The 27,334-nt window shown below is 37.6% G+C and overlaps 1 protein-coding gene across 5 annotated transcripts in view; it reads right to left on the reverse strand.

The window, feature by feature from the left end:
- Positions 1 to 6,771: 6,771 nt before the first annotated feature.
- Positions 6,772 to 27,334, reverse strand: part of LOC111153149 (SAFB like transcription modulator) — a 45,447-nt gene continuing 24,884 nt past the window's right edge. For 2 of the 5 annotated variants that reach the window (XM_022511950.1, XM_022511953.1), the window contains 16 exons: positions 27,289 to 27,316; positions 25,476 to 25,890; positions 24,804 to 24,853; positions 22,537 to 22,655; positions 20,513 to 20,662; positions 20,196 to 20,299; positions 19,937 to 20,103; positions 19,355 to 19,440; positions 18,963 to 19,126; positions 16,369 to 16,549; positions 15,527 to 15,651; positions 14,551 to 14,721; positions 12,955 to 13,269; positions 12,698 to 12,842; positions 9,833 to 9,993; positions 6,772 to 7,845 (listed from right to left, as the gene is read on the reverse strand). In XM_022511950.1, the coding sequence (XP_022367658.1) occupies positions 7,737 to 7,845; positions 9,833 to 9,993; positions 12,698 to 12,842; positions 12,955 to 13,269; positions 14,551 to 14,721; positions 15,527 to 15,651; positions 16,369 to 16,549; positions 18,963 to 19,126; positions 19,355 to 19,440; positions 19,937 to 20,103; positions 20,196 to 20,299; positions 20,513 to 20,662; positions 22,537 to 22,655; positions 24,804 to 24,853; positions 25,476 to 25,890; positions 27,289 to 27,316 (2,490 nt within the window). In that variant the 3' untranslated portion in view covers positions 6,772 to 7,736. Of the gene's footprint in view, positions 7,846 to 9,832; positions 9,994 to 12,697; positions 12,843 to 12,954; positions 13,270 to 14,550; positions 14,722 to 15,526; positions 15,652 to 16,368; positions 16,550 to 18,962; positions 19,127 to 19,354; positions 19,441 to 19,936; positions 20,104 to 20,195; positions 20,300 to 20,512; positions 20,663 to 22,536; positions 22,656 to 24,803; positions 24,854 to 25,475; positions 25,945 to 27,288; positions 27,317 to 27,334 lie in introns of all 5 variants that reach the window. The other 3 variants (XM_022511949.1, XM_022511952.1, XM_022511951.1) reach the window with 2 other exon arrangements.

Below are 27,334 nucleotides of genomic sequence, written 5' to 3' on the forward strand. Positions count from 1 at the left end.
TTTAAGAAATTGAATTTATAAATTTAACATCTCCACAAAAGAAAATTCCATGCCCAGATAGTTACTCTATCAAGCATTTAAGGAAAAAATACCATCTTATAAAACTTTCTCAGAAAAAGACAAAGGAAGAAACATTTCTCTATCACATTATGCAGACAGCATTGCCCTCATAAACATTACAAGAGAACTACAGACTATTTATTCTTCATGGAAATAATGCAAAAATCTTACCACCACCAAAACAAAAACAGAACAAAGAAAAAATTCAAAACTCACTATAAGGCAACAAAAATAAAGGTAGTGTGATACCGACAAAGGAGAAATAGATCAATGAAAGAGAACTAAGAGTCAAGAAATAGAATCATTTGTCCATGATCAACCGGTTTTTTGACAAGGGTGTCACGACTATTCGATTAGTAGTCTTTCCAAAATAATATTTTCAAAAGTAATAATAGTCTTTTCAAAAATGAAATTTGACCCTTACCTTGTTACATATACAAAAATTAACCAAAAATAAATAATACACCTAAATGTAAGAGCTAAAACTGTATTAACTCTTAGGAGAAAACACAGTGCTAAGTTTTCATGACTTCTGCTCTGGCAACAGATTCTTAGAAATGACACCAAGAACACAAACAGTAAGAACAAAAAAAATAGACTGTACTAAGTCTAAATTAAAAACTTTTGTGCTTCAGGGGCGCCTGGGTGGCTTAGTCGGTTAAGCCTCTGCCTTCGGCTCAGGTCATGATCTCAGGGTCCTGGGATCGAGCCTCGCATTGGGCTCTCTGTTCAGCAGGGAGCCTGCTTTCCCCTCTCTCTCTGCCTGCCTCTCTGCCTACCTGTGATCTCTGACTGTCGAATAAATATATTAAAAAAAAAAAAATCTTAAAATAAAAAACAACAACAACAAAAATCTTTTGTGCTTCAGAGGGTACCATAAGTTCAATGACAATCCACAGAATGGGAGAAAATATTTACAAGTCACATCTGACAGGGACTTCTACCTAGAATTCTTACAACTCATTAACAAAAAGGCAAATAGCACAATTTTAAAAATAGGTAAAAGGTCTAAATAGACATTTCTCCAACGAAGATGTACAAATGCCCTGTAAGCCAAGGAAAAGATGGTCAGGGTCATTAGCCATCAGGGAAATGTAAATTAAAACCACGGTGAGATACCATTTCACAGCCACTAGACTGGTGAAAAAGGTAAGCAAGCTCTGGTAAGAAAGTAAAAATATCAGAGCCCACACATGCTGTTGATGACAATAAAATGAAAGGGCAAATGTGGAAAATAGTCCGGCAGTTCTTCAAGCAATTAGAGTTAGCATATGATCCAGCAATTCCATTCCTAGGTATATACCCAAGAGAAATGAAAACATATGCCCACATAAGAACATGTACAGATACGTTCATAACTGTATTATTTATAAAACCAAAAGGCAAACACAAACCAAATGTCCATCAACTGCAGAATGGCTAATATCTGGTGTATCCACACAACAGAAACTCATTAAACCATAAAAAGAAATGAAGTCCTGATAACATGCTACCACATGGATGAACCTTGGTAACATTATGCTAGTTGGAAAAAAGCCAGTCACAAAAGAGAACATATGATTTCACTTACATAAAATGCCCCACATTATCAAATCTATAGACAGAAAATAAATCAGTGGATGCTTAGGACTGGGGAGGACGAGTGAAATGAGGGAGTGAGGAGGTGACAAAGAGTATAGCATTTCTGAGGCGATGAAAATGTTCTAAAATTCACTGTGGTGATCTATGAAAGTACTAAAATCACTGAGTTGCACACTTTAAGCAGGTGAACTGGATGGTATATGAATTACAGCTCAATAAAAGTTCTGAAAAAAATCTTTAAAATTTTAATACACCAGACCCAGCTATAATCAATATCTGGAGATCAGATACATATAAATCAATCAATCAATCATACCTAAATATGGATTTTCTCTACTAAGCAAGGCTGATATATTTTAATATCAATGTAATTCACCATATTAACAAAATGAAGGGGGAAACCCATATGATCATTGCAACAGACACAGCAAAAGCCTTTGACAGAATTCAATATCCATTTATAATAAGAACTCCCAGTATATTGGGAATAGATGGTAACTTCTTCAACCTCATAAAGAGTATAAATGAAAAGTTCATAGGTGACATCACATTTAATGGCAAGAAACTAAATGCCATCTTCCTAAAATTGGGAACCATACAAGAATATCTGCCCTCAACAGTTATCTCCTATTCAACATTCTATTGGAGATACTAGCCAGTGGAGTAAGACAAGAGAGAAAAGGCATTGAAATTGCTAAAAAGAATCTAATGCTACCTTTGTTTCCGTAAGACCCGATGGTGTACGTGGAAAACACTGAGGCATCTACTACAAAGCTAGTAGAATTATTAAGTAAATTTAACAAGATCAAAGGATACAAAGGTCAGGGCGCCTAAATGAGTCGGTAGAGCATGAGACTCGATCTCAGGGTTGTTAGTTCAAGCCCCACGTTGGGTGTAGATTACTTAAAATCTTTTTTAAAAAGATACAAGGATCAATACACAAAAATCAATTATGTTTCTATGTACTGGCAATGGACAGTATTAAATACTTTAAATACAATTTACAATAGCCTCAAAAATGTTAACAAAGAAAGAATTATGACCTACACAATCAAAATTATAACACATGGCTAAAAGATATTAAGGAAGGCATATTAAATGAAGAGATACAGTAATTATGATTAGAAGATTCAATATTGTTAACATGTCAGTTCTCTCCAAATTTAATCTATGTATTCAACACATTTTCATTCAAAATCCCAGCACGCTTTTTTTGTAGAAATTATCACACTGATTTTAAAAAGGAGTGGGATTGGAGCGCCTGGGTGGCTCATTGGGTTAAGCCTCTGCCTTTGCCTCAGGTCATGAGCTCAGGGTCCTGGGGTCAAGGCCCATGTCAGGCTCTCTGCTCAGCCAGGAGCTGGCTCCCTGCCCCCTGGTGCTTGCCTCTCTGCCTACCTGTGATCTGTCTCTGTCAAATAAATAAATAAAATATTTTTAAAAATTAAAATAAAAGGAGTGGGATTAGCCAAAATAATTTTGAATAACATAAATAACATTGAAAGAATTACATTACCTGATTTTAAGATTTAATATAAAGATACAGTAATCAAGACAGTGTGGTGCTTGTGACAGAAGTACAGACATAGAGATCAACAGAACAGAACAAAATCCCCAAGTGGATTCACACATATAGATTTTTTTTAAGATTTTTTTTTAAAAACAAAGATGTTAAGGGGGCACCTGGATGGCTCAGTTGGTTAAGCGCCTGACTCTAGACTTTAGCTCAGGTCTTGATCTTAAGGTTGTGAGTTCAAGCCCCACTTCACACCCCAGGCTGAGTGTGGAGCTTACTTAAAAAAAAAAAAGAAAAAGAAAAAGAAAACAAAGGTGATTAAGGTCATTTCTAGGAAAAAGATAGCCTTTTCAACAAATTATACTGGAAAAACTAAATATCCATATAGAAAAAAAATACCTTAACCCTTAAGTTTACGCCATATGTAAATGAACCTGAAATGGATTTTATCTAAATATAAAAACTAAAACAAAAACCAAAACTATAAAAGGCCAAGAAGAAACACAGGAGAAAAACCTGTGACCTTGGGGGTAGGCAAAGATTTCTACCTAGAGCAAAAATATACCTGACCTTTGAAAGAAAAAAATGGATAAACTGACCTTTATCAAAACAAAAAACTGTTTTTCAAAAGATACCATTAAGAAAATGAAAAAGCCGAGTGCCCGGTTGGCTCAGTCAGTTAAGTGCTTTCAGGTCAGGTCCTGATCCTGGGGTCCTGGGATCAAGCCCTGTATCTGGCTCGCTGCTCAGTGGGGAGCTTCCCCTTCTCCCTCTCCCTCTCCCTCTGCCACTCCCCCTGCTTATGCTCTCTGACCTCTCTTAAATAAATAAAACCTTTAAAAAAAAAAAAAAAGCAAATATTTTTCAAAAGATACCGTTAAGAAAATGAAAAGGCAGGAATGCCTGGGTGGCTCAGTCAGCTAAGTGTCCAAATCTTGATTTAGGCTCAGGTTATGATCTGAGGGTCATAGGATAGAGCCCCACATCAGGCTCTTGCTCAGAAGGGTGCCTATTTGAGAGTCTCTCCTCTTCTTAGCCCTTCCCCTAACTAGCGTGCTAATAAATAAATCTTAAAAAAAAAAAAGAAAGAAAGAAAGAAAAAAAAGAAAATGAAAGGCAAACCACAGACTGGAAGAAAATATTCCCAATATATATCTGATATAGGACTGGTAATCATAATACATAAAGAGATCTTGCAACTCCATAAGACAAAAAGCACAATTTAAAAAGTGGGTAAGTATTTGAAGACACAATTCACAAAGACCGATCAGTGGTCAACAAGCACATGAAAACACACTCAACATCAAAAGCCAGCAGGGAAATGTAAACACCACGAGATAGTTCTGTACACCCATTAAAATGGCTGAAATTAAAAAGAATGACAATACCAAGTGTTGATGAGCCCAAGAAGCAATTTTTACCCTTGAAGTTGCTGATGCAAAACGGTACGACCACTTCAGAAAACTCTGTAGTGTTTTCCTGTAACATTACACACGCCCCTACATATATGCCCTACACTGGATGAAATGATTTGATGTTCTTATTTATGTAAGTATCTGCCTATGTTTGAATCCTGGTTCTACCACTTGCTATCTTTATTACCTTGGGGAAACTTTAGTTTCTACTCATATACAACAGAACAGTACTTAAAATAGAATAGTACCTACACCTAAAACATAACATTGTTGTAAAAATTAACTGATGCATGTAAATTACCGAGTAGCAATGCCCAGCACATGTAAGTACTCAATAAACAGTAACTTCTGTGACGACTCTATGAATCACACGCATTCATATTAAACATACCTGACACAGTAATCAGTTAAGTAACAACTTGGAGGAATTACACTATGTTTTTAAAAATTACTTTGACTAATCTCACTCTTTTGCACTTCCATGTAAGGTTTACAATCAGACTGGTAATTTCTACAAAATAAGCATGCTGGGATTTTGAATGAAAATATGTTGAATATATAGATCAAATATGGGGAGAACACACATATTAATTACCTTCTTGTGTGAGAAAAATTTTTTCCCTTTGATTTCCTGTGATTGAATGATCAGAGCTGCCTATATTTTTTTTAAAGATTTTTTTTTTTTAGAGAGAGAGCGTGTACACAAGCAGCAGGAGGGGCAGAGGGAGGGGGAGAGAAACAGACTTCCCATTGAGAACGGAGCCCAATGTGGGGCTCAAACTCGAAAGCCTGAGATTGTGACCTGAGCCTAAATCAAGAGTCAGATGCTTAACCCACCAAGTCACCCAGGTGCCCCCAGAGCTGCCTGTATTTTGAATTTTTATTATAATGGAAGTTGGACAGTAGGAATCATAAAGGTGTTAAATCTAGGGATAAAGAAGTGGGGATCCATAAGGATTTAATTATATGCTTCAGCTAGTAGGATCAGAACCAGACTCTAAGACTTCTCTTGATCTAGTCTGTCAATCTTGGTACTGTGCTAAAACCCTTTTAAACCCTTCTCATTGGTACTCTCTAGCTAACGGAATGAAAACAAATGACAGTAATATATAATATTAATAATATTAAGATTTCACAGCATAACTAGGACAGTTCTGAAAGCTCTGCACACAAGTTGGTGCACAAGTCCTCCTTTGCCCATTCCTGAGTGGTTCAAGTATATTGTTATTAATCATCAGTTAATCAGAAAATTACATTAATCAGAGCGTCTCATCCCCACTAGCAAAAGATGGGGTATCTAAAACCAAAATAACATGTGTTTGAGTAGTGAGGAGAAAACTCTCCCACCCATAAAATTACTGGCTGTTCGTCAAAGAGCATCTGGTTTTACTTACTCTGGACGCTATCAGTGATTCTCAATGCCACCTGCACATCAGAATGATCCGGGGGAATTTTTGTGGAAAATATGCCTGGGCCCCACCCCCAGGCATTTGGTTCTGAGAACCACTGCCCTAGCTCACCCCAGGAGACCTCCAATTTTGTCCTGCTGTACCAATGCATTTCTCTATTTAACCAGCAACCTTTACAAACTAAAATCGTCAGTTGTGGGGTTAAGAAGGGCCAAAAAGATTATGAAACCCAGACCAATACAGAAGCACCAGTTCCCCAAAAGGCCAAAGAGCAGAGCACGGTGGCTGTGCATGCCACTCAGGGGTCTGAGTCATCTCATGAACCCGACTATGGCCACTCGTGGACATTTACAGGAACTTCTACAAAGACTACTTCTCAAATCAAAAGGTGGCCTCAGGGTGATCCCTTATTCCCAATCTTTCGCTTTATACAAGCATCTAGACTGCTCAAATATCCAAGAATCTAGACCATTTGGGTTATTCATCACTGATTTATAGGAAGGAATAGGGAGGCTTTAAGAGGTAGTATTCAGGATTTACGTCGAAGGGCTTGCCTAGAAAAGATGCCTTTAAAAAAAAAAAGGCTGTAAGATTAGTGGTTAACTCGCCAACACTTCACCAGAGCGTACTACTCAGCTACTGAAGTGAAAATCAAAGTGAGATTTATTTCCAAAAACGAAGCCCAAAAGACTGCCTTCATAGCTCTAAACCCAGTCACTTACTTTGGGTTTAACTGCAGAAAGGGCTGGAGGACTAACACCTAAAGAGCTGGAAACAAAGACACATACACTTCCAGGTGTGGATTTTTATTTTCACAAAAAGACAACAATGCCTTCCCACATACAAGTATTTACAAAACCCAACTGATTCACCAAGCTAGAACCTGGTTTGTTTTTTTTTTCCAGTTCTCAACATAGTTGGGAACATGGAAACATTAGTACCCACACAATTCCCAGAGATGGAATTTATCCACCAACAGTGCAGATTACCTAAAAAAGTGCACTTACCTGCACAACTCAGTCTAAAAACCTCAAGTGATACAAACCTCATGGCCAAGGTTTCGTGAATCTATTTGGTTTCATACCATGCAAACCCGAACAAGTGTGCTGCTACACTAACCTGAAAATCAGCTCTCATTTTACAGTTAAAAAGGTTCTCAACGCTTTAGCAACTATACAGAATATGAAGGTTTATTTCAAAAAAGAGTACATTTTTTTTAAACCAGGATACACAGATGCACTTAATGTAACAGTACCTTCTGCAAAAATAGGTTACATAATACTCAGAAATGCAAGGAACAATCTTATTCTCTAAAAATTAGACAGCAGACTTTTTTTTAAGCTTAGACAGCCTTCAAAATGGAGGCTGAAAACGCTCGGTGACAAGAAGGAACTCTAGAGCCTGACACCACAGAGCTAATGCTGCAAATGAAACTACGACCACACACCTGCAAACTACTCTTTATATTCACACAGCGTTAAACAAAATGGTTTGGATTCCATCTTTTCAAATGTGTTTCGGTGCTGAAGAAAAAAAGTTGAATGATACACAAAACTAGTAAAAGTTACAACGGAACTATTTAAACATCTTCTCCAAAATTGAGAAAAGCAATCATGTTAAATTTTAAAAAATGAGAAAAAAAGAAAAGTCTGACAGAACTCTCAAGCAAGTCAGAGGTCCTCTTCGTAAGTAGTCAAGTAAAGTTTACAGGAGATTTCAATAAATTATCTTGAAACCATGGCAGAGAGCTAATTCTCAGAATCGTCGTGGAGGTCCACCCTTAAAAGGCTTAAATCCGGAGCCACTTCCTCTTGGCATGGAATTACCACTGATTTGTACAATTCTATTAATTGGGGATGCATTACTGAAAAAGGTTTAAAAGAAAAAATTGTCAAGAACAAAAGAATAAATTACAGCTACTACTTATTAAGTGCTTATCATTTACCACGCACGGTTCTTTGTACTTTACTCATATTAAATAAGTTACACTTTTCAACAGTCCTGTGAGGTATGGACCATTACTAACCCCACCTTCCTGATAAAGAAACTGGGATCTGGCGGTTAAGTAACTTGCCCAAGATCACGACTAATAAATGGTGGAACAAGGATTTGAACTTGGGCACTCTCACTTCAAAGTCTCTGCCTCATAGTGAGCCAACTGATGAGATGCACCATGAATGGACTGGAGCAGTGGCTCTGAGTGTGATCCCCAGACCAGCAGCATCGGCATCAACTAGGAATTTGAACCTCTGAACTAGAGGACATCACCACAGAATTGTTTCTGGAGTTCTTTTTTGTTTGTTTGTTTCTGGAGTTCTTTTGGAGGAGGATGGATTTTTTTTTTTAATATGTTTAACAGCAACATTTAAAAATATGTTTACTAATTAATTAATTATTAATTAATTATTATAATAATTAATGAGCAACACAGGAAAAAAGACCCATCGGAACACCCTACAACCAATTTGGGAGATTAAAAACCCATGGTGAAACAGCTTAAGGAGAGGAAGATCAGATGACATAGAGGTCTGAATGCCTGGCTGAGGAAGGCAGGTTAGATCTGTGATCGGAGAGGCAGCTCCCTGGCTTTGGAGCAAGTAATGGTACGACAACACAGTTCTAATAAATAGTTAAATTTTTAAAAGTATGAGTAACAGAGAAGATAAAACACTAATTTGATAAGCTGAAATGAGGAAGATGGCATAGCTATTGCAACTATTTTTCTTAAATGGAACCACATGTAGAAATTTAGGCTAGGAGTGGAGGAAGATAAAAGATGAGGCCCCGTCTGGGTGAACAAGATGCACAGGGGCACTGGCAAATGAAAAGAAACTGGCGGAAACACACGGAACATGAAGGACTGAATCAGGACAGGAATGACTTTGCCTGTAGCCCTGAATTTATGCAGCCGGCAAAGCATTTACATTAAGATCATAAAATAGAGCTAAATATCAAGAGCAGTGTCTCAAGTTCAACTATCTGAAGGAGCCGGCAAAGGAAATCCAAAGGGGCAGAAAGAAAGTCAGATGCCTGAGAAAACGGGAGAAGTGTCCCCCCCCACCCCCCAAAAAAGAAAAGCCACAGTGAGCACCAATGCTTAACCACCAAGGAGACTGAGAGCTGAAAATAAAGGAATACAGATGTCTCCAGAAAAAAGGAACCGCTAACCTTTGAAACCAAAGACAGAATAAGCGATGAGGCCACGCAGGCACAGACACAATAAACACTCAAGTCTGACAGCAGAACCAACCACAGCAAAGCAGTAAGTGGGATCAGCAAGCCTGCCCCCTCTTCTAAGACAGGGGAATGGGAAAGACAGAAGGGCACAGAGGAGAGGGAGAGAACAAAGACTTGCCGGCTGAGGGGCCACGATGGATGTTGGTGCACAGCGAAGATAAAGCTCGCCTCTGAGAATACGAACAGGCTTTGGGTTAGTTAAATATCCAACAGTTTTGCTAGAGCTATTGGAGAAGGAAGGGAGCAGAATGTACTTTCCGTCTCCTCTTCCATTCGAAGACTGTAGTAGTGCCAAGTAGTGAACAAGATGATGGTTCCGACGTGAAGTTAGTGCTCTCCATCTACTAGATTCTGATGCACACACATCCCTGTATCTCAATCCCTATGGCAGAATGTCAGTCGATGAACTTACAATGAAGAATATCAACTAACAAATTAACATCCACTGCCCTGCATATAATCTCTGGGAGATCTGGGGTTAATATGGGGAAATGTGTAGGAAGAGGTAGGGCTGTTACTAGTTGCGATTTAATCTCTCAGAAACTATACTGCCCTTTAAAGAAGGATAAAGGTTTGGATGAATGGTTGCAGTAAAGTCTTAACTGAGTACTTACCTCGTGTGTTGGGTTATCATGCCTGCTCCTGTCCGGCCATCACCCATTCGCCTTGCATCATGATAGCCGGGCCCTTGAGAAGGTGGACCATGCCACTCTTTCCTTGGTCCACTTGTGTCCCGTCCATGGCGTTCAACCACATGTCGTTCCTCAGGGTAGTGCTAAAGAATTACATATTAAAAGTAAAGTCGAGGGGTGCCTGGGTGGCTCAGCTGGTTAAAGCCTCTGCCTTCGGCTCAGGTCGTGATCCTAGGGTCCTGGGATCGAGCCCCACATGGGGCTCTCTGCTCGGCAGGGAGCCTGCTTCCCCTCCCCACCCCCACTCTTTCTCTGCCTGCCTCTCTGCCTACTTGTGATCTCTGTCTGTCAAATGAATAAATAAAATCTTTAAACAAACAAAAAAAGTAAAGTCTACGAGGGTTGCGAGGGGGAGGTGGGTAGGGAGAGGGTGGTAGGGTTATGGACACTGGGGAGGGTATGTGCTATGGTGAGTGCTGTGAAGTGTGTAAGCCTGACGATTCACAGACCTGTACTCCTGGGGCTAATAATACATTATATGTTAATTAAAAAAAAAAGTAGTCACAACACCTGCAGCCTCATGGCGATTCACTTATGCCGGTGTGCTCTTAACGTCCAAAACACACCAGTAAGGTGTTTGAGAAGAAAAGAAGGTTGAATAATACCAGAGCACTTGGGAAGCATTTCCACCTGTTTGGTACTGAGAAGCTGCTCAGGCTTCAGGGTAGGGTATGGGAGCAATGTACTTTCTATTTCCATACCTTTCAGCATGCATATACTTTCTGACTTTTGAGTATTTCTAGATCTATGTGTGTACAGTGCCTGGATTGACAGATACGTGAGACGGTAAAACAGTAAGACAAATGAGGGTAAATGTAAGATCGACATGCAAACAGCACAGACATGGGAGTTGTCCTATTTCACAGAGGACTCATTACTGCTATGACTCCCACAAGGTCTTACATACATGACTACGAAAAAGAGTAATGAACGTAAGGAAACAAAAGCCATAGAACTAAGGATCCAAGGAGAGCAGACTAAGTGATGATACTTAGTCTACAGAAAAGAAAGCTGAAGGTACTCTATAGAGAGATGATACTGGCAAAACAAAAAACAGCATTTTCAAGGGAGGAACAGGATCTCCTCCTCAGGACACCTCTTCTAAATGGACATCAGAATGCAGGGGCCAATCTATGAGTTTTTGCCCCAACTAAGGCAGAATGTCTGCATTACAAACCCTGTCTTAAAAGTTCTGCTCAGGATAAAGAGCTCAATGAACTAAATGATCTACTGATAATATCTACTAACTCTCGGGGCACCTGGGTGGCTCAGTGGGTTGAGCCTCTGCCTTCGGCTCGTGTCATGGTCCCAGGGTCCTGGGATCGAGCCCCACATCAGGCTCTCTGCTCAGTGGGGAGCCTGCTACCCTTCTCTCTCTGCCTGCCTCTCTGCCTACTTGTGATCTCTGTCTGTCAAATAAATAAATAAAATCTTAAAAAAAAAAAAATCTACTAACTTTCTACTTATTAGAAATAGGAAAGTTGATAATGCCTTCAGGCCCAATTCTGTTTCATGAATGCTCCAGAGGAAATGGAAAATGTATAGTGGTATTAGCTAGTATGCCAAGGGATTAAAAAAAATCTTCCAGTAAAAAATATTGCTATAAAATCTAATAGGTATTTAAACACAAGACAAAGCATTAGAGTACCATCAGGTTGGAGGATGGACACACACACAAACCACAAACCACACACTTCAGAATTCTTTGTTGTATATAATTTAAAAAGATATTCCATTTATGCCACTGTCAACTAATATGCCAGTGTTTCATCACCAGAATGCTTTCAGATTAGGTAAAAAAGGTTTTGGCTCATCTGAGTTGCTAAGAGATGAAGATACTTCATTAACTTACAAAATATTCAAGTCAATAAAGTGTCAGAAGAATAAAAAGCAATAAAAAAATATGAACTATTCCACTCACCTACCTTTAGAATTAGAAGAACAAAAAAAAGAGAAAAATTTTATCTCAGTTCTACATTCTAAGCTACTTAATGAACTAGGAGAGTATTTATTTATTTATTAATTTTTAAAGATTTTATTTATTTGACAGAGAGAGATCACAAGTAGTCAAAGAGGCAGGCAGAGAGAGAAAGAGAGAGGGAAGCAGGCTCCCCGCTGAGCAGAGCTCAATGCAGGACTCGATCCCAGGACCCTGAGATCATGACCCGGGCTGAAGGCAGAGGCTTAACCCACTGAGCCACCCAGGCGCCCCACTAGGAGAGTATTTTAAAAAAAAAAAAAAAAGGGCACCTGGGTGGCACATTTGCTTAGCATCTGCCCTCGGCTCAGGTCATGATCCCAAGGTCCTGAGATCGAGCTGCATGCACATCAGGCTCCCTGCTTGACAGGAACTGCTTCTCCCTCTCCCACTTCCCCTGCTTGTGCTTCTGCTCTGTCTCTGTCAAATGAATAAATAAAATCTTAAAAAAAAGTTAAAAGTGAGAGAAACGCAAGTTGAAGTCAAAGTTTTCCCAGCTAATCTAAAAGCCTCAATTTCTTAAAAGGAAATAAAACCTTCATCTCTAAGAAGGCTCATCTACAAAATTTAACAATGCTCAAATTTGAGCAGGAATTTTAAGAAAAATGGCATAAGAATTTCAGGGCTAACATCCTACTTCTTTGGACTATTAATGTTCAATTATTGACAGTAAAAATATGAAAAATACTAAGAGCTTTTTTAAGAAGCTCGTCTCCCAATCGTTCTATTCTAACTAATGTAGACCATCAAAATGGTAAATCCCGGGAATTTATTCCTGAAGAGGTGACAATACATCCTTAAGCATTTACCTGTGTTCCACTTCCTCGGTCCGTGATCACGCCCCTGTCTCCCTCTCTGTTTCCGTAGCCCGACGCATTACTGCGATTGCCAGGGGGAGCTCCCCTCACACTGTGTCCTGATACTTCCCTCCCAGATCGTTCCGGCCTTTCAACTCTGTTAAATAAAACCCGAAGACATCTTCGATCAAAACTCTATTACACCATTTCTTCCTTGAACACAAATATGTTCTATGCCACCGGCTGGGCCCTGGCAACTAAACAGATACCTTGTTTCCCGTTTGTCGGCGGACATGCCGCCGTCGCTTTTCCAGGTGGCTGGTCTGGATGGATTCGGCCCTGCTTCTCGAGGATGTCTAGGGTGAGTGATATCAGGCCTGTCATGGATGATCACGGTTCTCCTCTCGTCTCGTTCTCCCCGGACTTCTCGCCTGTCCGTTTCCCTAAGTTCATTTCTTGGTGGTGGAGGCTCATTTCTTCTGGAATCACTGAAATTTTTGGGATACCTTTCAAAACCCGGATCTTCTCTTCGTGCAGTAGGACGTGTTTTTTTCCCTTCACTTTGACCAACAAAGCGTTCTCGCCTATTGATTATCCAAAACAAAGAACAAAGGTCTGAGATGTACTTACTTGGCCTTATTCTTTTTTTTTTTTTTTTAATAAATCACAATTTTTTTTTAAAGATTTTATTTATTTATTTGACAGAGATCACAAGTAAGCAGAGAGGCAGGCAGAGAGAGAGGAAGGGAAGCAGGTTCCCTGCTTAGCAGAGAGCCTGATGCGGGGGCTTGATCCCAGGACCCTGGGATCATGACCTGAGCCGAAGGCAGAGGCTTTACACTGAGCCACCCAGGCACCCCACTTAGCCTTATTCTTAATTGTACTTGGATAACTTAGAAAAATCACAGCTTCTTTAAAAATTAACTTAAGGCAAAGCCACCAGAAAAGCCACAACTGTTGATTATAATAACTTATATTCTAAATGCCTGGTATGGAGATTGTTGTTTAGCATCTGGGAGGAAATAACATCAAACACTCAAGTGACTACCAGCCTGAATGAAGGAGGTTCTAGTGTTCTCAACAGCTGAGGCGCATCCCAAGCTAACAGCTAACAGTATTCCCACCTAGTTTTAAACAATATTAAGAGGATAAAGCCAATCAACTTACCTTTGTTATGGTGGCCTATCAAACTAAATTTTTTTTCAAGGTTTATTTATTTAAGCAAACTCTATAACCTGAATGGGGCTCAAACTCATGACCTCAAACTAATTTTGAATACTGAATCATATTTACATTAATAACAAAAACCAAACATAGGATTTGTTCTGAACACTCAGATCTGACCTGTAGTACTTAAGATTTTTTTTTTTTAAGATTTTATTTATTTATTTGACAGAGAGAAAGAGATCACAAGTAGGCAGAGAGGCAGGCAGAGTTGGGGGGGGGGAGCAGGTTCCCCACCGAGCAGAGAGCCTGATTCAGGCCTCAATCCCAGGACTCTGAGATCATAACCTGAGCCGAAAGCAGAGGCTTAACCCACTCAGCCACCCAGGTGCCCAGTACTTAAGATTTTAATAGAGAACCAAAGTTACCATTAGCAAGGCTCACACACCAAATACAACAATTTTTTTTTTTTTTTTTTTAAAGATCTTATTTATTTGAGAGCAAGCGAGCAAGAGAGTACATGAGCTTGGGAAGAGGCAGATAGGCAAGGGAGAAACAGACTCCCCACTGAGCAAGGAGGAGCCCAAAATGGGGCTCAATCCCAGGACCCTGGGATCAAGACCTGAGCCAAAGGCAGATGTTTAACCTACTGAGCCACCCAGGACCCCCCAAATATAGTAACTTTCAAGATATCTATATACCTTTCAAAAGATGAAGACTGTACTGCTGAACTCTCAGGAAACCTGCCCCTCTCTCGGTGATCAAAGTCATTAAATCTGTTTTGCTGGCGAGAATAGTCAGATCCATGGCTGAATCGTGCATCTGTATCTAGAGACAACTTTTTACTCTCGCTCCAGTAAGGATCATCCCGCCTTGAAGAGAAATATTTGCTCATTTATATAAATTAGTTTAATAATAATTCAACAACACTAACTTGGAGTCATACATACCACACACTAGGAACTGTGGATACAGAGGGCTAATAAACTCAAGACACAAAACATTTTGTTACAAGAACAAACTAGCAAAGAATTAACTATCAGATGGCACAGAGTCATGTAATGTTAGAGGAATTTCACAGGAGAGAAAACAGGTGAAAAATGGTCTGTTTTAAAATTTGTAAATGAAAAAGACAGATACCATTTTATAATAAAATTCTAACCAATAGTACACAACTTTTTTCAGTCACACTTAACTTCGGGAAGGTTAGATAGGTAAGTCCCAAGCACAATTCATTCATTCCATGTATTTCTCACCATAATCAATTAAATCTCACAGAACTTATATGAAGAAAATTCAATGACTGCATTTGGGAATCTATTAAGCAGCATGAACACAAACACACAATGCAATCCTTCCCAGTTTGCAACTTCCAAATTTATCTGCACTACCCTCTGAGAATCCTCAAAATGGGTCTGAGTGTGAGAACCATCACTGAAGCCTATGGCAGTGATGTATTTCCAGTCATAATGGAAAAACATTTGGCAATAGGAAGGGAAAGGGGAAAAGGGCAGACTCTTCCCACTTGACAAGCACTGGATCCACTCCCATCCCTACTGATCATGACCTTTTATTCCAGGGACGGTTGCCTGTACCTGCTACTCCTCCAATCAGCTTTAAATCAGTTTGAAAGGCCTAAGATAGCACGCGCTGTTAAAGAAGAAAGCAGGCAACTACCTATGATCTACATCACGTGGGCGTTTCAAAGAATTCCTTTTCTCTTGCTCATAACGAAGCTGCTGCTGTTGCCTTCTCAGCTCCTCTCGTTCTCGAGCAATACGTTCAGCTTCCTTACGACGTTCCTTCAGACAACACAGAAGGAAGAACCAACCAATGCAAAATGAAAACATAAGGTAAGTACATGCGCAACCTTGTTTGCATCCTGTCATTAAGAAACCATCAAAGGCAAGCACCGGGCAAAACACACACCTGGGACAAATACGTAAACGAAATTGACTTCAGAAATCAGTAATCTAGGCTATGGCTAGTGTTCTACAACATTAAAAATAACGGAAATTGGGTGGTGGAAGCTGGCAGGTAATGGGGAAGGTCAGATTTAGTTTCATCATTTGACTGAAACAAAAGCACCTGAAGGGAATTAGATATAAAGTTCTTAAAACCCTGGATACAGTTCTGCAAAGAGAGGCATTATTTCCTTCCAGCCTTGGGAAATCATTCCCACTCTACGATGTAAGGAAATAAGTTAATATTTGCGGAGACTGGGATAGTGACAGAGCCTGGATTACAACTACTCTGGACTCATAGTCCTATGCTCAGACTATTAGGCTGCCATGATTGCAGAGCTTGGGTTATTACCAATTGGCTCGAACAAAGTCACAACTAAATGTATTGTGAACTAGCACCTAAGTGATTGTTATCTTTCAGGGACACTTAATAAATGCTCATTAACTGAGCTCATTCTACAGAAGCTTTACAACAAGTAAAGCAAATTTTAGGGCAAAAATCACAGGGTTTGAAAAAGGTCAGTTATTTAAGATGAAAAGATTTTCTGACTGCACCTGTTCAATACGAATGCGTTCCCTTTCCAAGCGTTCGCGTTCCATTCTCTCTCTCTCTAGTTTTTGCCTTTCAATTTCTAGGCGCTCTCTCTCTCTCTGTAAGCGTTCCCGTTCTTCCCGTTCACGAATTATTCTAATGCGTTCTCGCTCTCGACGCTCTCTTTCTGCAATCTCTCTTCGTCTAACAAAAATCAGTATTTAGAAATACTTAAATTATGCTAGCACTGTGTGAAAGAGAATAGCTTTTGAGTTTGAATTTTTCCTTGAGGTTGGCAATTTTAAACTTCAACTCAACCTAAGTAGTTTTAATATAATTGGAAAGAGAACTCAAAATAAAACTTTAAACAGATTCCAATGCTGTCACTTATTTATTAAGACTGTCAACTGAGCAGCTGAATTTTATAGAGTAGTTGTCTCTTAGAGGATTCCTGTTTAAATAAAAATCCCGTAATAGCCCATTAGCGAATCCACATTTTAAAAAGGAGATATTCTACATATATGAATTTCCAAAACTACAACTTCTACTGTTTTTGAGAGGAAAATTTCCAGTATCTAGTATATGGTCTACCTCCTTAAACAAGGTGTACCTTATTTTGATGAGTTGGGATCATACCCGTCAACATGAATTATAGCAAATGCTACATATAATAAAGCGTTGTCTTTGCTTGAAGGGCTTTCTTAGTGTTCACTGGCCCATGCTTCTTTGAGTCAGGAGGCAGTTCAAATCTTTGCTGAACTCAATGAAGTTACTGTATTGGGACTAGAAGTCACGTTTTTGTCATCCCCTCACTCTAGGGCTCTCCATGTACTCTACCAGCATGTCTTCTTCTAGTAACCCAGTGGTTCTCAGCGGCTCAGTGCTGCACCCACGGAAATCTGAGGGGCATTTTATCACAAACGACCAAGGGGGCTGTTAGCAGCATTTAGGCAGTGGGGAACCAAAGATCCTAAGTATCTTTTGAAGCACGTAAAAATCAGAATAGTTCCGCACAACAAAAACTGTCCAACAATTATACCTTTCAAATGCCATAATGGACATTCATGTCATTAAAACAAAACAAAACAAAATCACCTTAAAAAAAAATTGTAGCCTAAAACTTGACTCGTTTTTAATAAATGTTAGGTTGGTTTATTTGCTTTGGCATGGTTTTTATATAAAAACTAAAATTTCAAGAAATACAACTCCATGTAAATTAAAGGAAAAATACTTTAAGACCTTCACCAAGAGCTGTTCACCATTTCAGAAATCAGGTAGTAATGTCAACACCACTCCTGGTATTTGACTTACCAAAATGACACACCAATATCAGTCTGCATTTGTAGCTGTCACATTTTCATTGAGTCTAAAGAGGGTTGTAAACATCTGACTACTTCATTAGGTCTTCTAGAGAGTCGTGCCTAAACATTCATATCTGGAATATATGCTTCATTATAATTTGCTTTTATTTCTTCTTTAGGTTAGAATTAAGGCATTATATTGGTTTTTTTGGAAATTATTTATAAAGGCATATTATGCATTTGTAGGCCTATTATGCATCAATTACTTTTCAGCAGAGTGAAGAGGATGCTGCGACTTTTTTTTTTTTTTTTTTTTTTTAATATAAAAGGGGTGCTTCTCTGACAGACCTGAGAATCACTGCTCTGGTAGATCCTACTCTCTCATCCTAACTTATCATATAAAGAGGAATCTCAGCATACTGGGACTTCACCAAAAAAAAAAAAAAAGAGAAAAAAAAAATGGGTTCTGAGTAACACCAGGATTATTTCCTTCTAATAAAGTACGTGGCAATCATAGTACTATTTAAGCTGTCAAATGTGTCTGGTTGCTCCTAACACTCCTGTGAATGAACAGACGAAATCCCATGTGATAACCTATCAATGAGATAGGTTAATATTTGGAAATTTATATTAAAAAACACTTTCACAAGAATATTTTAAGTGGCATCCAAAAACTGATATAGGAAAGCAATGGTGGCATTTGTGGTGAACTGCTGAGATACTGCCACTAACAATGAAGTGTTTGTCTCAGTTTGTTTTAAAGAGAATGCTTGCTTTGAGATAGAGCCTGAACACAATAAGGTTCAGAAGGTGAATCTTCCTTCACTTGGGCTCTAATCCAAAGTACAATCAATTTTTCCTAAAATGTCGACATGCTACTTTGAACACTGTAGCTTACACTATCTTATCTCAACATCATTTTTTTCTGTAAAGTCATGTTTTTCATGGCGGCAGCTTTGGAGTAGAGGAAAGAGCATTGGACTTGGAGTCAGAAGACTTGGGTCTGAGTCCCGACTCTGCCACTCATTAGCCATGTGGCATTGGAAGAGTCATTTAGCCTCTCCGGGCCTCCATTTTTTCAATTATATAATGGGCACACCTAATCTTAAAGAACAGTTGAGACAGAAGTAACAGCTGGAAAGGTAATTTGTAAATTGTAAAATGCTATACAAACTTAAGAAATCATTAGGTTTTACTGCACTTAAAAGTGGCCAATAGCTTTCTGTGGGAATACAATTTCTAGAAATCTGGTTTGTAACTAGCATTAAATTTGTACCTATAGTTAAAGACAGATATAAAATAGACTCTTTTCCTACCTTCGAAGTTCCATTGCTCGTCGCAATCTCTCAAAGCGAACTAAATGCTCTCTTAATCTTTGTTCCTTCATCTTTTCAAAAGGCAAGATGTCTTTCCTTCTATAGTCTTTGTCCCTTTTTTTATCTAGGCTAGCTCTCTCCTTTTCCTTGCTCCTTCCATGAATCTACAGGAAAAAAAAAAAAAAGTTATAACAGGACTAGAAGTTAAAATAATTTGGGGTTTTGGTTTTCAAGTTAGGCTGGTCATTTAAAAAAGCTTAAATGAGTAATGATATTCCATTTCTCTTAGATTTTCAAGCACAGAAGTATGCAAAAAATGGTTACAGAGATACTAAATTATCTTCTTTTGCAAACAGGGAAAATAATCTACAGCATCCCTCCCAGAGACTTACTTTCTCGTATCTTCCTCTTCTTGATGGCCTACAATGATCTCCTTTAGTTTGGTCTAGTATTACCATATGTCCTGGACTCTTGGAACCTAAGAGGAAAAAAAAAGTTGATAAACAAATGCCTAAAAAACATTTCATTAAAAAAGACAATAAATGTAATGTAAAAATGCTGAATTCTTACATAGCCAGATATTCACAAACCAGTGCAAGAAATTTAAAAAAAGAACCTACTAACTCTATCAGAATGTAATTTGTCCGGTTTTTAAAAATAACTCAACCCACAAACATAGATACTTTCTGCGATACCAAAAGATCCCAACTCAGTTACACAGCTACAAATCAGTGACCGTTTACTGCCAGCCCGGGTCTCCAGCAAAGGGGCTCAGCTGAAAAGAACACATCTGTTTCCCAAGGGTAGAAAAGAAGACAACTAGTGCTACTGGACCTCCTTTTCTACCACACTGACATCTAACAACAAAACTTAAGTATTTCTCTGGACTGCAATCTCAGGTCTTCCCTTCCACTGTAAAAATGAAGTTGTAGAAAGCATTAGAAAGGGACTGAGAAGAAAGATACATAGCATACTTATTCGCTTCTTTTCTTCACTTTTTTTAATCGATTCTGAAGTTTGGCCACTTGATCCATTATCATTCTTCTCGTCTTTACCTTCTATTTTCTTAGGCTCCTTGCCTTCTTTTTTTTCACACTTCTCAGATGACCTTTTCTCTTCTTTTTTGACAGAGGCTTGTGTCCTGACCATACCACCCAAGAAAACAACACGTGAGAACCACTTCATCAATTTCCCAGAAAAGTCTACATGCTTATCAAAAAAATAAATCCTTACTTGCTACTTCTATCACTCATATTTTTTTTGTCTCCAGAACCTCTTGAACTACTCTTTTCATCATTTTCTTTCTTCAGTTCTTTCTTAGAAGGATCACCTTTAACCTGAAGGTTTAAATAGGAAACAAAACAAAAAGTTACATTGATGATCACAAACAGTATGCTGCTAGGAGAAAATCTGGAAAGCATGGAAGTAAAAAAAATAAAAATACTTAAAAATTATACCGAATTGTACTCCCTGCTGATATAACCTCTTGAAATTGAGCATTAGTGGCCCTCAAAGTAACCTCTCTCTCATACGCATTTAGGCAAGCTTACTTTTTCAACAGAAATCAGCTGTCCGTGCAGCTCAGTGCGATGAAGATGGGCAATACATCTGGACACCTCTGTGCTTGAAGACATAGTTACAATGCCGTAGCACTTTGCCCCAGGACTTCGAGCATTTGTAACTACCTTTGCACTCAGAACCTACAAGATAAGGTAACACTTTACAAAGTTTTACAACTACATACATTCTGAAAAGATCAAACTTCAGAAGACTATTCAAATAAAATGATTACTCAGGAGACAGAAATTCATGATGAAGGATAAATTTAGGATATATATTATTCTGTTTCATATTCTTGTGATCACTATCTACTTTGCTTTTACGTATGTAGTAAATATTCAGGGGAACAATTTAAACTGTCAAAAAGCAATTTAACCTAATTTTTTTCTTATTAATTTTTTCAAATATGTAGCCAAGACAGTTAGTCACGTCAATGAAATAATGGCACAATTAATGAAAGCAAAGAAATAATATTCTCAGTTAGATCTGAGCCAAACTTCCCCTATCATAAGCCCATTCTGAATCTCTCAAAGGGAAGGAAAAAAAGGGCAACTTTCTAGAAAGTTTCTAAATGTTAACAATTTTCTATAACGAGTAACTATAAATTTCAAAAAATGAATAAAAAATTATCCATATATAAAGCAGCAGTCTTTAAAAACACTCCCTACAAAAATATACTCTAAAGAGACACACCTTCCAGTTTGTGCTTTTAAGATTTATACCAATATCAAAGTGACAAATAATTTAAATTCTATAAAATAGTTGAGATAGACAAGGGATGGGTGAGTAAGAAGAAAAGTGAGAGAATGATTTAGTGCTGAACAAAGAGAAAGACAGACATACTGCCATGAAGAGGTAAAGAGGGAATTTAGGAGGCTGTGTGGTATGAATGGCTGGAAACTATCAGCTTTTACCTCAACTCTGGGAAAGGCAGACTTGCCCCAACAGCAACTTGATTTTTAAGCCCAAGGTCTTGTTATAAAGTGCATGGTGTCCTGTGTATAGTTTTAGTCCCAGGAAATGCCAGCATTAAAATAATGGTTTTGGATTTCTAACAATAAATCACCAGCGCTGACCATGCAACTACAATTCTCAGTGTTCTGTACCTGACACCTACAAGAATCCTTAACACTCAGGCAACTCTTTATATTAGAAGAGGAAGAAAAAAAAAAAAGACTCCTAAAATCAATAGGATAGATTTTTAAAATATTCATTAATGGTCATTTACCAATACTGGTCATTAATTTAATAAGTATTCCAAAGCCCACTGTGTGTACCCAAAGTATAGCAGATAAAGTTTCTGCTATCAAAGAGCTTACACTAGAGTAGATTACATATGATGTATAATGAAAACCAAAAATAAACAGTAGAAAGCAGTGAGTTCCATAAGAGAGACAGATCAACTACAATGCAATTCAAAAACTATTAACTATTATTTTATTCATTTAATTATTTACTATTCTTCTCTATTAGGTCTTTCCCTTATATGCCAGGGAAACCTTTCCTGATGAACCAACTATAGTAAACCCTTCCCTTTTTGCTCTCCTAGCAACTCTTTCCATCATAGCATGTATCACAACTTCCAATTAAGTATATTTTTACCAGTTTTACATTTTTCTCCACTACTGTATTAGAATCTGTATGATGACAGGGACGTTAGTTCCCACCCGACCCCCAAACTCTATATCCCATTGTCTAATACTAGTCTACCTATATTTTCCAAATGACCAGATCAGCCTCAGATACTCTATAGTTTCTAGAGAAATCATGATGTATGTGAAAAACAAAATGCAGTCCTTCACTGAAATGGGCTCAAAATACAAGCTTTTAATAAAAAGAGCCCCAGGGCTCTGGGTGAGATTTTATGACAAAATTCACCAGTACCACAGAACTCAATAATTATGTCTATACCAGTCCTGAGAAAAACAAGAAATTGGAAGGTTTTATATAATACTGTTTTGAATATAATCCCCATTTCAAATGGAGATACTAGAAAGACAGATAAAAAGTGTACCTTTCCATATTTGCCAAAGAGGTTCTTCAAGTCAGCAGCTTTGGTATTAGAAGAAAGTCCACTAACCCAGATATTTTTAGTTGAGCTTCCACTGCTACCACTAGTACTACTTGTACTTCCTAGAATAGATTTAATATCAGACATTTTAGCGTCTTAATTGGAAATTCTATTTTTAAACAAAATTATTAGGTCCATATGTTTTCAAAATTATAAAACCCTCTTTTTAGTTAAATTATGATAGTACAACCTTGCTGTATCAAAAGCCTATGAATTTGCTATTATTAAAATCAAACACAACAGATAATACAGCTAGTGAGGAAACAAGTCTGAACATCTGTATACTTCCTAGTGCATGAGTTTCACATCAAAATGGGTAAACCATGAACTATAGGTCCTGGCCTTTCACTGCTAAGTTTAATCATTTAGACTCTACCGCTGCACTGAATACAAACAACCAGAAAGCAGTCATCAAAAAACTTACAGACTGCTGAATTACCCACATCTGTTCTGGGCTTTAGATCCTGAGAAACTGGGAGTGTAAGAGGGAACAGTCAAAGCAAGGGATAAAGTATTCCCAAGAATTTAAACGTTTAATAACAAAGACTAACCAAAAGCTCAACTTCATTATCTAGCACAGAAAGACTAAAAATGAAATTATATGCAGCTAGTTAACTCTGGATTTAATAAGAAACAATTTTCTAAAACAAATTAATTATAAGAATAAAATCAGAAACCTCAAAATCCTTTAGAATAGGTAAGTATAATGTTATGTAAATCATTTCTGTACTACTTCCATACACAAATTATGGTTTCATAATAGAGATGCCATTTCTTAGAATACAGGCCTACTCAGTCACCCTCCAAAGCTTTTCCTCAAACATGCTATTCTAAAAGGGGAGCTTTCATTCATTTGACTTTCCTTGGAAAACAATTCTTACTCCACTTTAACAGCATGTAATAATTAAAAGTAACAATTTTTATAACTTCAGGTTATTATATGTACAAAAACTAAAAAATTTCAATGCTTTAGAATATTACATGCCGTAAGTTTTAGTTGAAAAATTACTGTCAGTGTAGACTTATATGAGGAGACAACACACAGCTGACTCAAATATTTTAAATATTAATGGTTGCTGCATTCCTACTCTTACAAAATGCATTTATCAAAGGATCAATGCTAACAAGAAGTGCATGTATCTTTTTTATACTACCAATAACATTTGGGCCCAGGTATTTCTCTTACAGAAAAAAATTTTTAGTTAATAGAAAAAAGTTACCATTTAACCAAGACTACTAAGTGTGTAAATTTACAGGGTAACACTTAATAAAGTTATTATATTTTGTCCATTAACCAAAACTGTAAGGGATATAAGAATTGCAATTGTCAATTAGTCAATCAATCACTAAGATTTCCAACTATAAAAACATACCAACAAAGTAACACTAAATGAACCACAAAACAGATTAACATTCGCTAAAGAAGCATTTTAGGACTTTGCAGTACCTGAATGGTGTTCTTTTCCCTTAAAATGCTTTCTTTAGAAAACAAGAAATGTTTTTCAAGTAGATGGCATACGTACAAGAGGAGCCTATAGTGCGCAGCCGTGAAATAACCAGACATCCCAATATCAGATATTGCATCTTTAAGCTTACAAGAACGTCAAATAAAACTAACTTCCAACACAAGACTCCCATCAACCCAAAATAAGTCAAATTAAGAAATAGATCTTCAAGAATCAAAATAATATATACTGGCTACATTATTAGAAGTGTGCCCTGATTTAAACAATGAAAAAAAGCAAAACCAAATGTTAGAGACTGATTTTCTCTTAATACTAGACTCCACAAATAGAGGCAAATATTATTCACAGTACATCTCCTAAAAGAACAGGGAAAAAGTTGTGCTGGTGCGTAAGGGATACAAATGACTACAATTAAAGATAAAATACTTCTAAAATTATAATGTAAGAAAATGAAATACCCACTGTATTAACATTCAGTACAGTTGCTTAGAACACAATGTGAAAAACACATACTTTTAGTATACTCAAACCAGTTTACAAATTAAGTAATTAAAGGTAATGCTTCAATCACACCAGGAGTTTGCGGAAATCTGTTTAACTCAATAGTTTACAGAGAGACCCACCCCCAAATTTTCAGTATGTCAATTTTTAATGACTAAAGGTCAAAGGAAACCCCAGGAAATTATTACTTTTTAACAAAAATGTGCAATTTACCACTGAAACAAATAGGAAAAAATCCATTACCTTTGTCATCTTTGGATGATGTCTTGCTGTCTTTAGATTCCTTTGAAGAGCTAAAGAAGCAAACCACCAGAAGAAAATTGAAAACAAAAAAACAAAACAAAACAAAAATCGAACAGCTTGATATTGACTATATTTCAAACTAGTACTATTCGTACAAGTTAACAATTCCAAAGGCCTAGATTAGGTTATTTGAGCAAATGATTCCCTTAGGATTCTTGCACTGATTTTCCCCAAGATGCCTGAAGATCTAGATTTTCTGACAATTCTATTCAGTGGATATATGGCCATCTTCTCCAGATTTCAGGACTGGGACTTGACTTCATTTTGTGTTCTTAGGACTGATAGTTGTTCATTAACCATCATCACAAGGATTTTTAAAAATAAAACACAAAAAAATTGTCAATTTGAAAAAAAAAAAAACCAAAAAACAACCAAAAAAAAAAAAAACCAAATATATGCTGACAATTCGACAATGCAATCAGTAGGACACACTGCATATTACGAAGATCTTGAAATTTTTTTTTAAAGTAACTTATGACGGTCAAAAATATTATAGGCAGGATCATAAGTACTAATTACTGTACATGGTCTTGAAGCCACCCCCTTAATGTAGAGTGATCTTATTGAATGCTGGAATTCAGTATCGTAAAGAACTGACATAGAAAAACAAACCTCTTTGCTTGACCAGAGGCCCCAGTAGACGAGGGCCCTTTCTTCAAAGTATCCTTTTCTTTGTCTCCAGATTCTGCTTTCTTAGAACTTTCTCTGGCTTCCTTCTCGACAGGATCACCCTTCACGCAGTCTTCCTTCTTACCATCTTTATGGTTCGCATTCATCTCATAATCCTTGCTTTCCTTCTCCGGGCTCTGTGCAATGGCGTCCTGCCCATCTTTTGGCTTACTTGCTTCAGAATCTGTAATTTTCACATTTTTACCTGTTTCTAGGAGGTCATCACCATCAAAATCCAGAGTGATGGCATCTTCAGCCTGGATTGTGACCGAGATGTTGTCATCCTCAGCTTCTTTCACAGGTGCATTAGCTTCCATCTCTTCGTGAGCTGTGTGATCAGCCTCAGCTAGGTTCCCTTCTGAAGGAAGAGGTTTAGATACTTCTTGTGTACCATCACCAGAACCTGCTATATCTAAGAGGATTTAACAGGAATAAATACGGCAAAACAAGAAGTTTAAACAATTTCATATTCATAAGCTAGAATAGGACCTAGAAAATATAAAGCCAGTTATTAGCACTGATGGAAGGTTAGGGGAAAAAAAAAAACACAAGGGTATTAACTAACATAAACAATCCTTTACCCAGGATCACTTATTCTTCATGGAAAAAAGGATCTCTACATACAAATACCAAACAACAAAAGTGAGGAAATGGTTCCATGCTGAGGATACCAACTCTTCATTTGTGGTTATAAGTTAATGGCATATGGAAGATTTTGTTTCCCTCCATGAGGTAAGTGACAAATGTGCAGATTTGTTATTCAGTGTTCGAATCATCTTGGGTTTAACCCTTGTGACCTTCAGAACTCCCATGGTGACATCTTGAAAGGTCACAGTCTGAGGATAACAGTCTTCACAGTTTTTCAGGGCCCCATCCTTTTCACTCTTCTTATTCAATTCTTGGGTAGTCCAGAATCCTATGGAAAACTGCTACAGAAGGCTCCAAAGATGGCCTGCTCCATAATGTTCAGGAAATTGGTTATTTCCAGTCTTCATCCTGTCCAGCCAGTCCTGCAATTATCATTTTCGAAGATGTCTTGCATTCCCCCAAAATGGAAAGGCTTCAGGCATGTGATGTTTTTCAGTCAGGAGCTTTACTTCATCATCGCTTTTGGGCTTTTAATTCTGCCTTGCTTAGAACCCTGCTCCATGTCCTTTCTAGTCCAAAGGAGGATCCTTCGACTTCCATCCAAGAACTCTTCCATCCGTAACCTCATAGTGATCAACGCATTACTACTGACGTCCCTGTAATTGTATTGGATGAGCCAGTTCTCCTAAACTATGAAAACTGTTGGAAGACTGTATGAAAGTTTCTCTATGCAGCAAACAAAAAGTCAGTCTCCTGGTCACCCATTTTTAGGACTGGTTGTACAATTCAATATCCGTTACACTCTAGGACCCCAATAAGCACGTATGAGTTACTGCAGTGCCAGTCTTAAAGGACATTATCAACTTACCGTATGCTAGAAGTTATTTTAAAACATAAAATTAAAATTGGGTTAAATAAAATATGGCGATGTCCACTACAGTAACTGATATGTACCAGTAAGTTAGAACGTATCTTTAAAGTTAAAAACAAAATTAAAACCAATTGAAAAATAAAATCAAGATGCTAACTTAATTCACTAAATTGATAAATTTGAAAATAAATTCATTTCAAAAATAAGATTTCAAATAAGGTATGTTTTATTTTTACATAATTTACTATTTCTCTAAATGTTAGCAATTTTTAAAACTCTACTTGGCATCAAACATACCTTTCTCATTTTCTTCTTCCTCACCATCCTGAAATTCAAAGAATAA

Source organism: Enhydra lutris, unplaced genomic scaffold, assembly GCF_002288905.1.
Source record: "Enhydra lutris kenyoni isolate GAN:26980312 unplaced genomic scaffold, ASM228890v2 scaffoldscaffold31, whole genome shotgun sequence".
Lineage (NCBI taxonomy): Eukaryota > Metazoa > Chordata > Mammalia > Carnivora > Mustelidae > Enhydra > Enhydra lutris.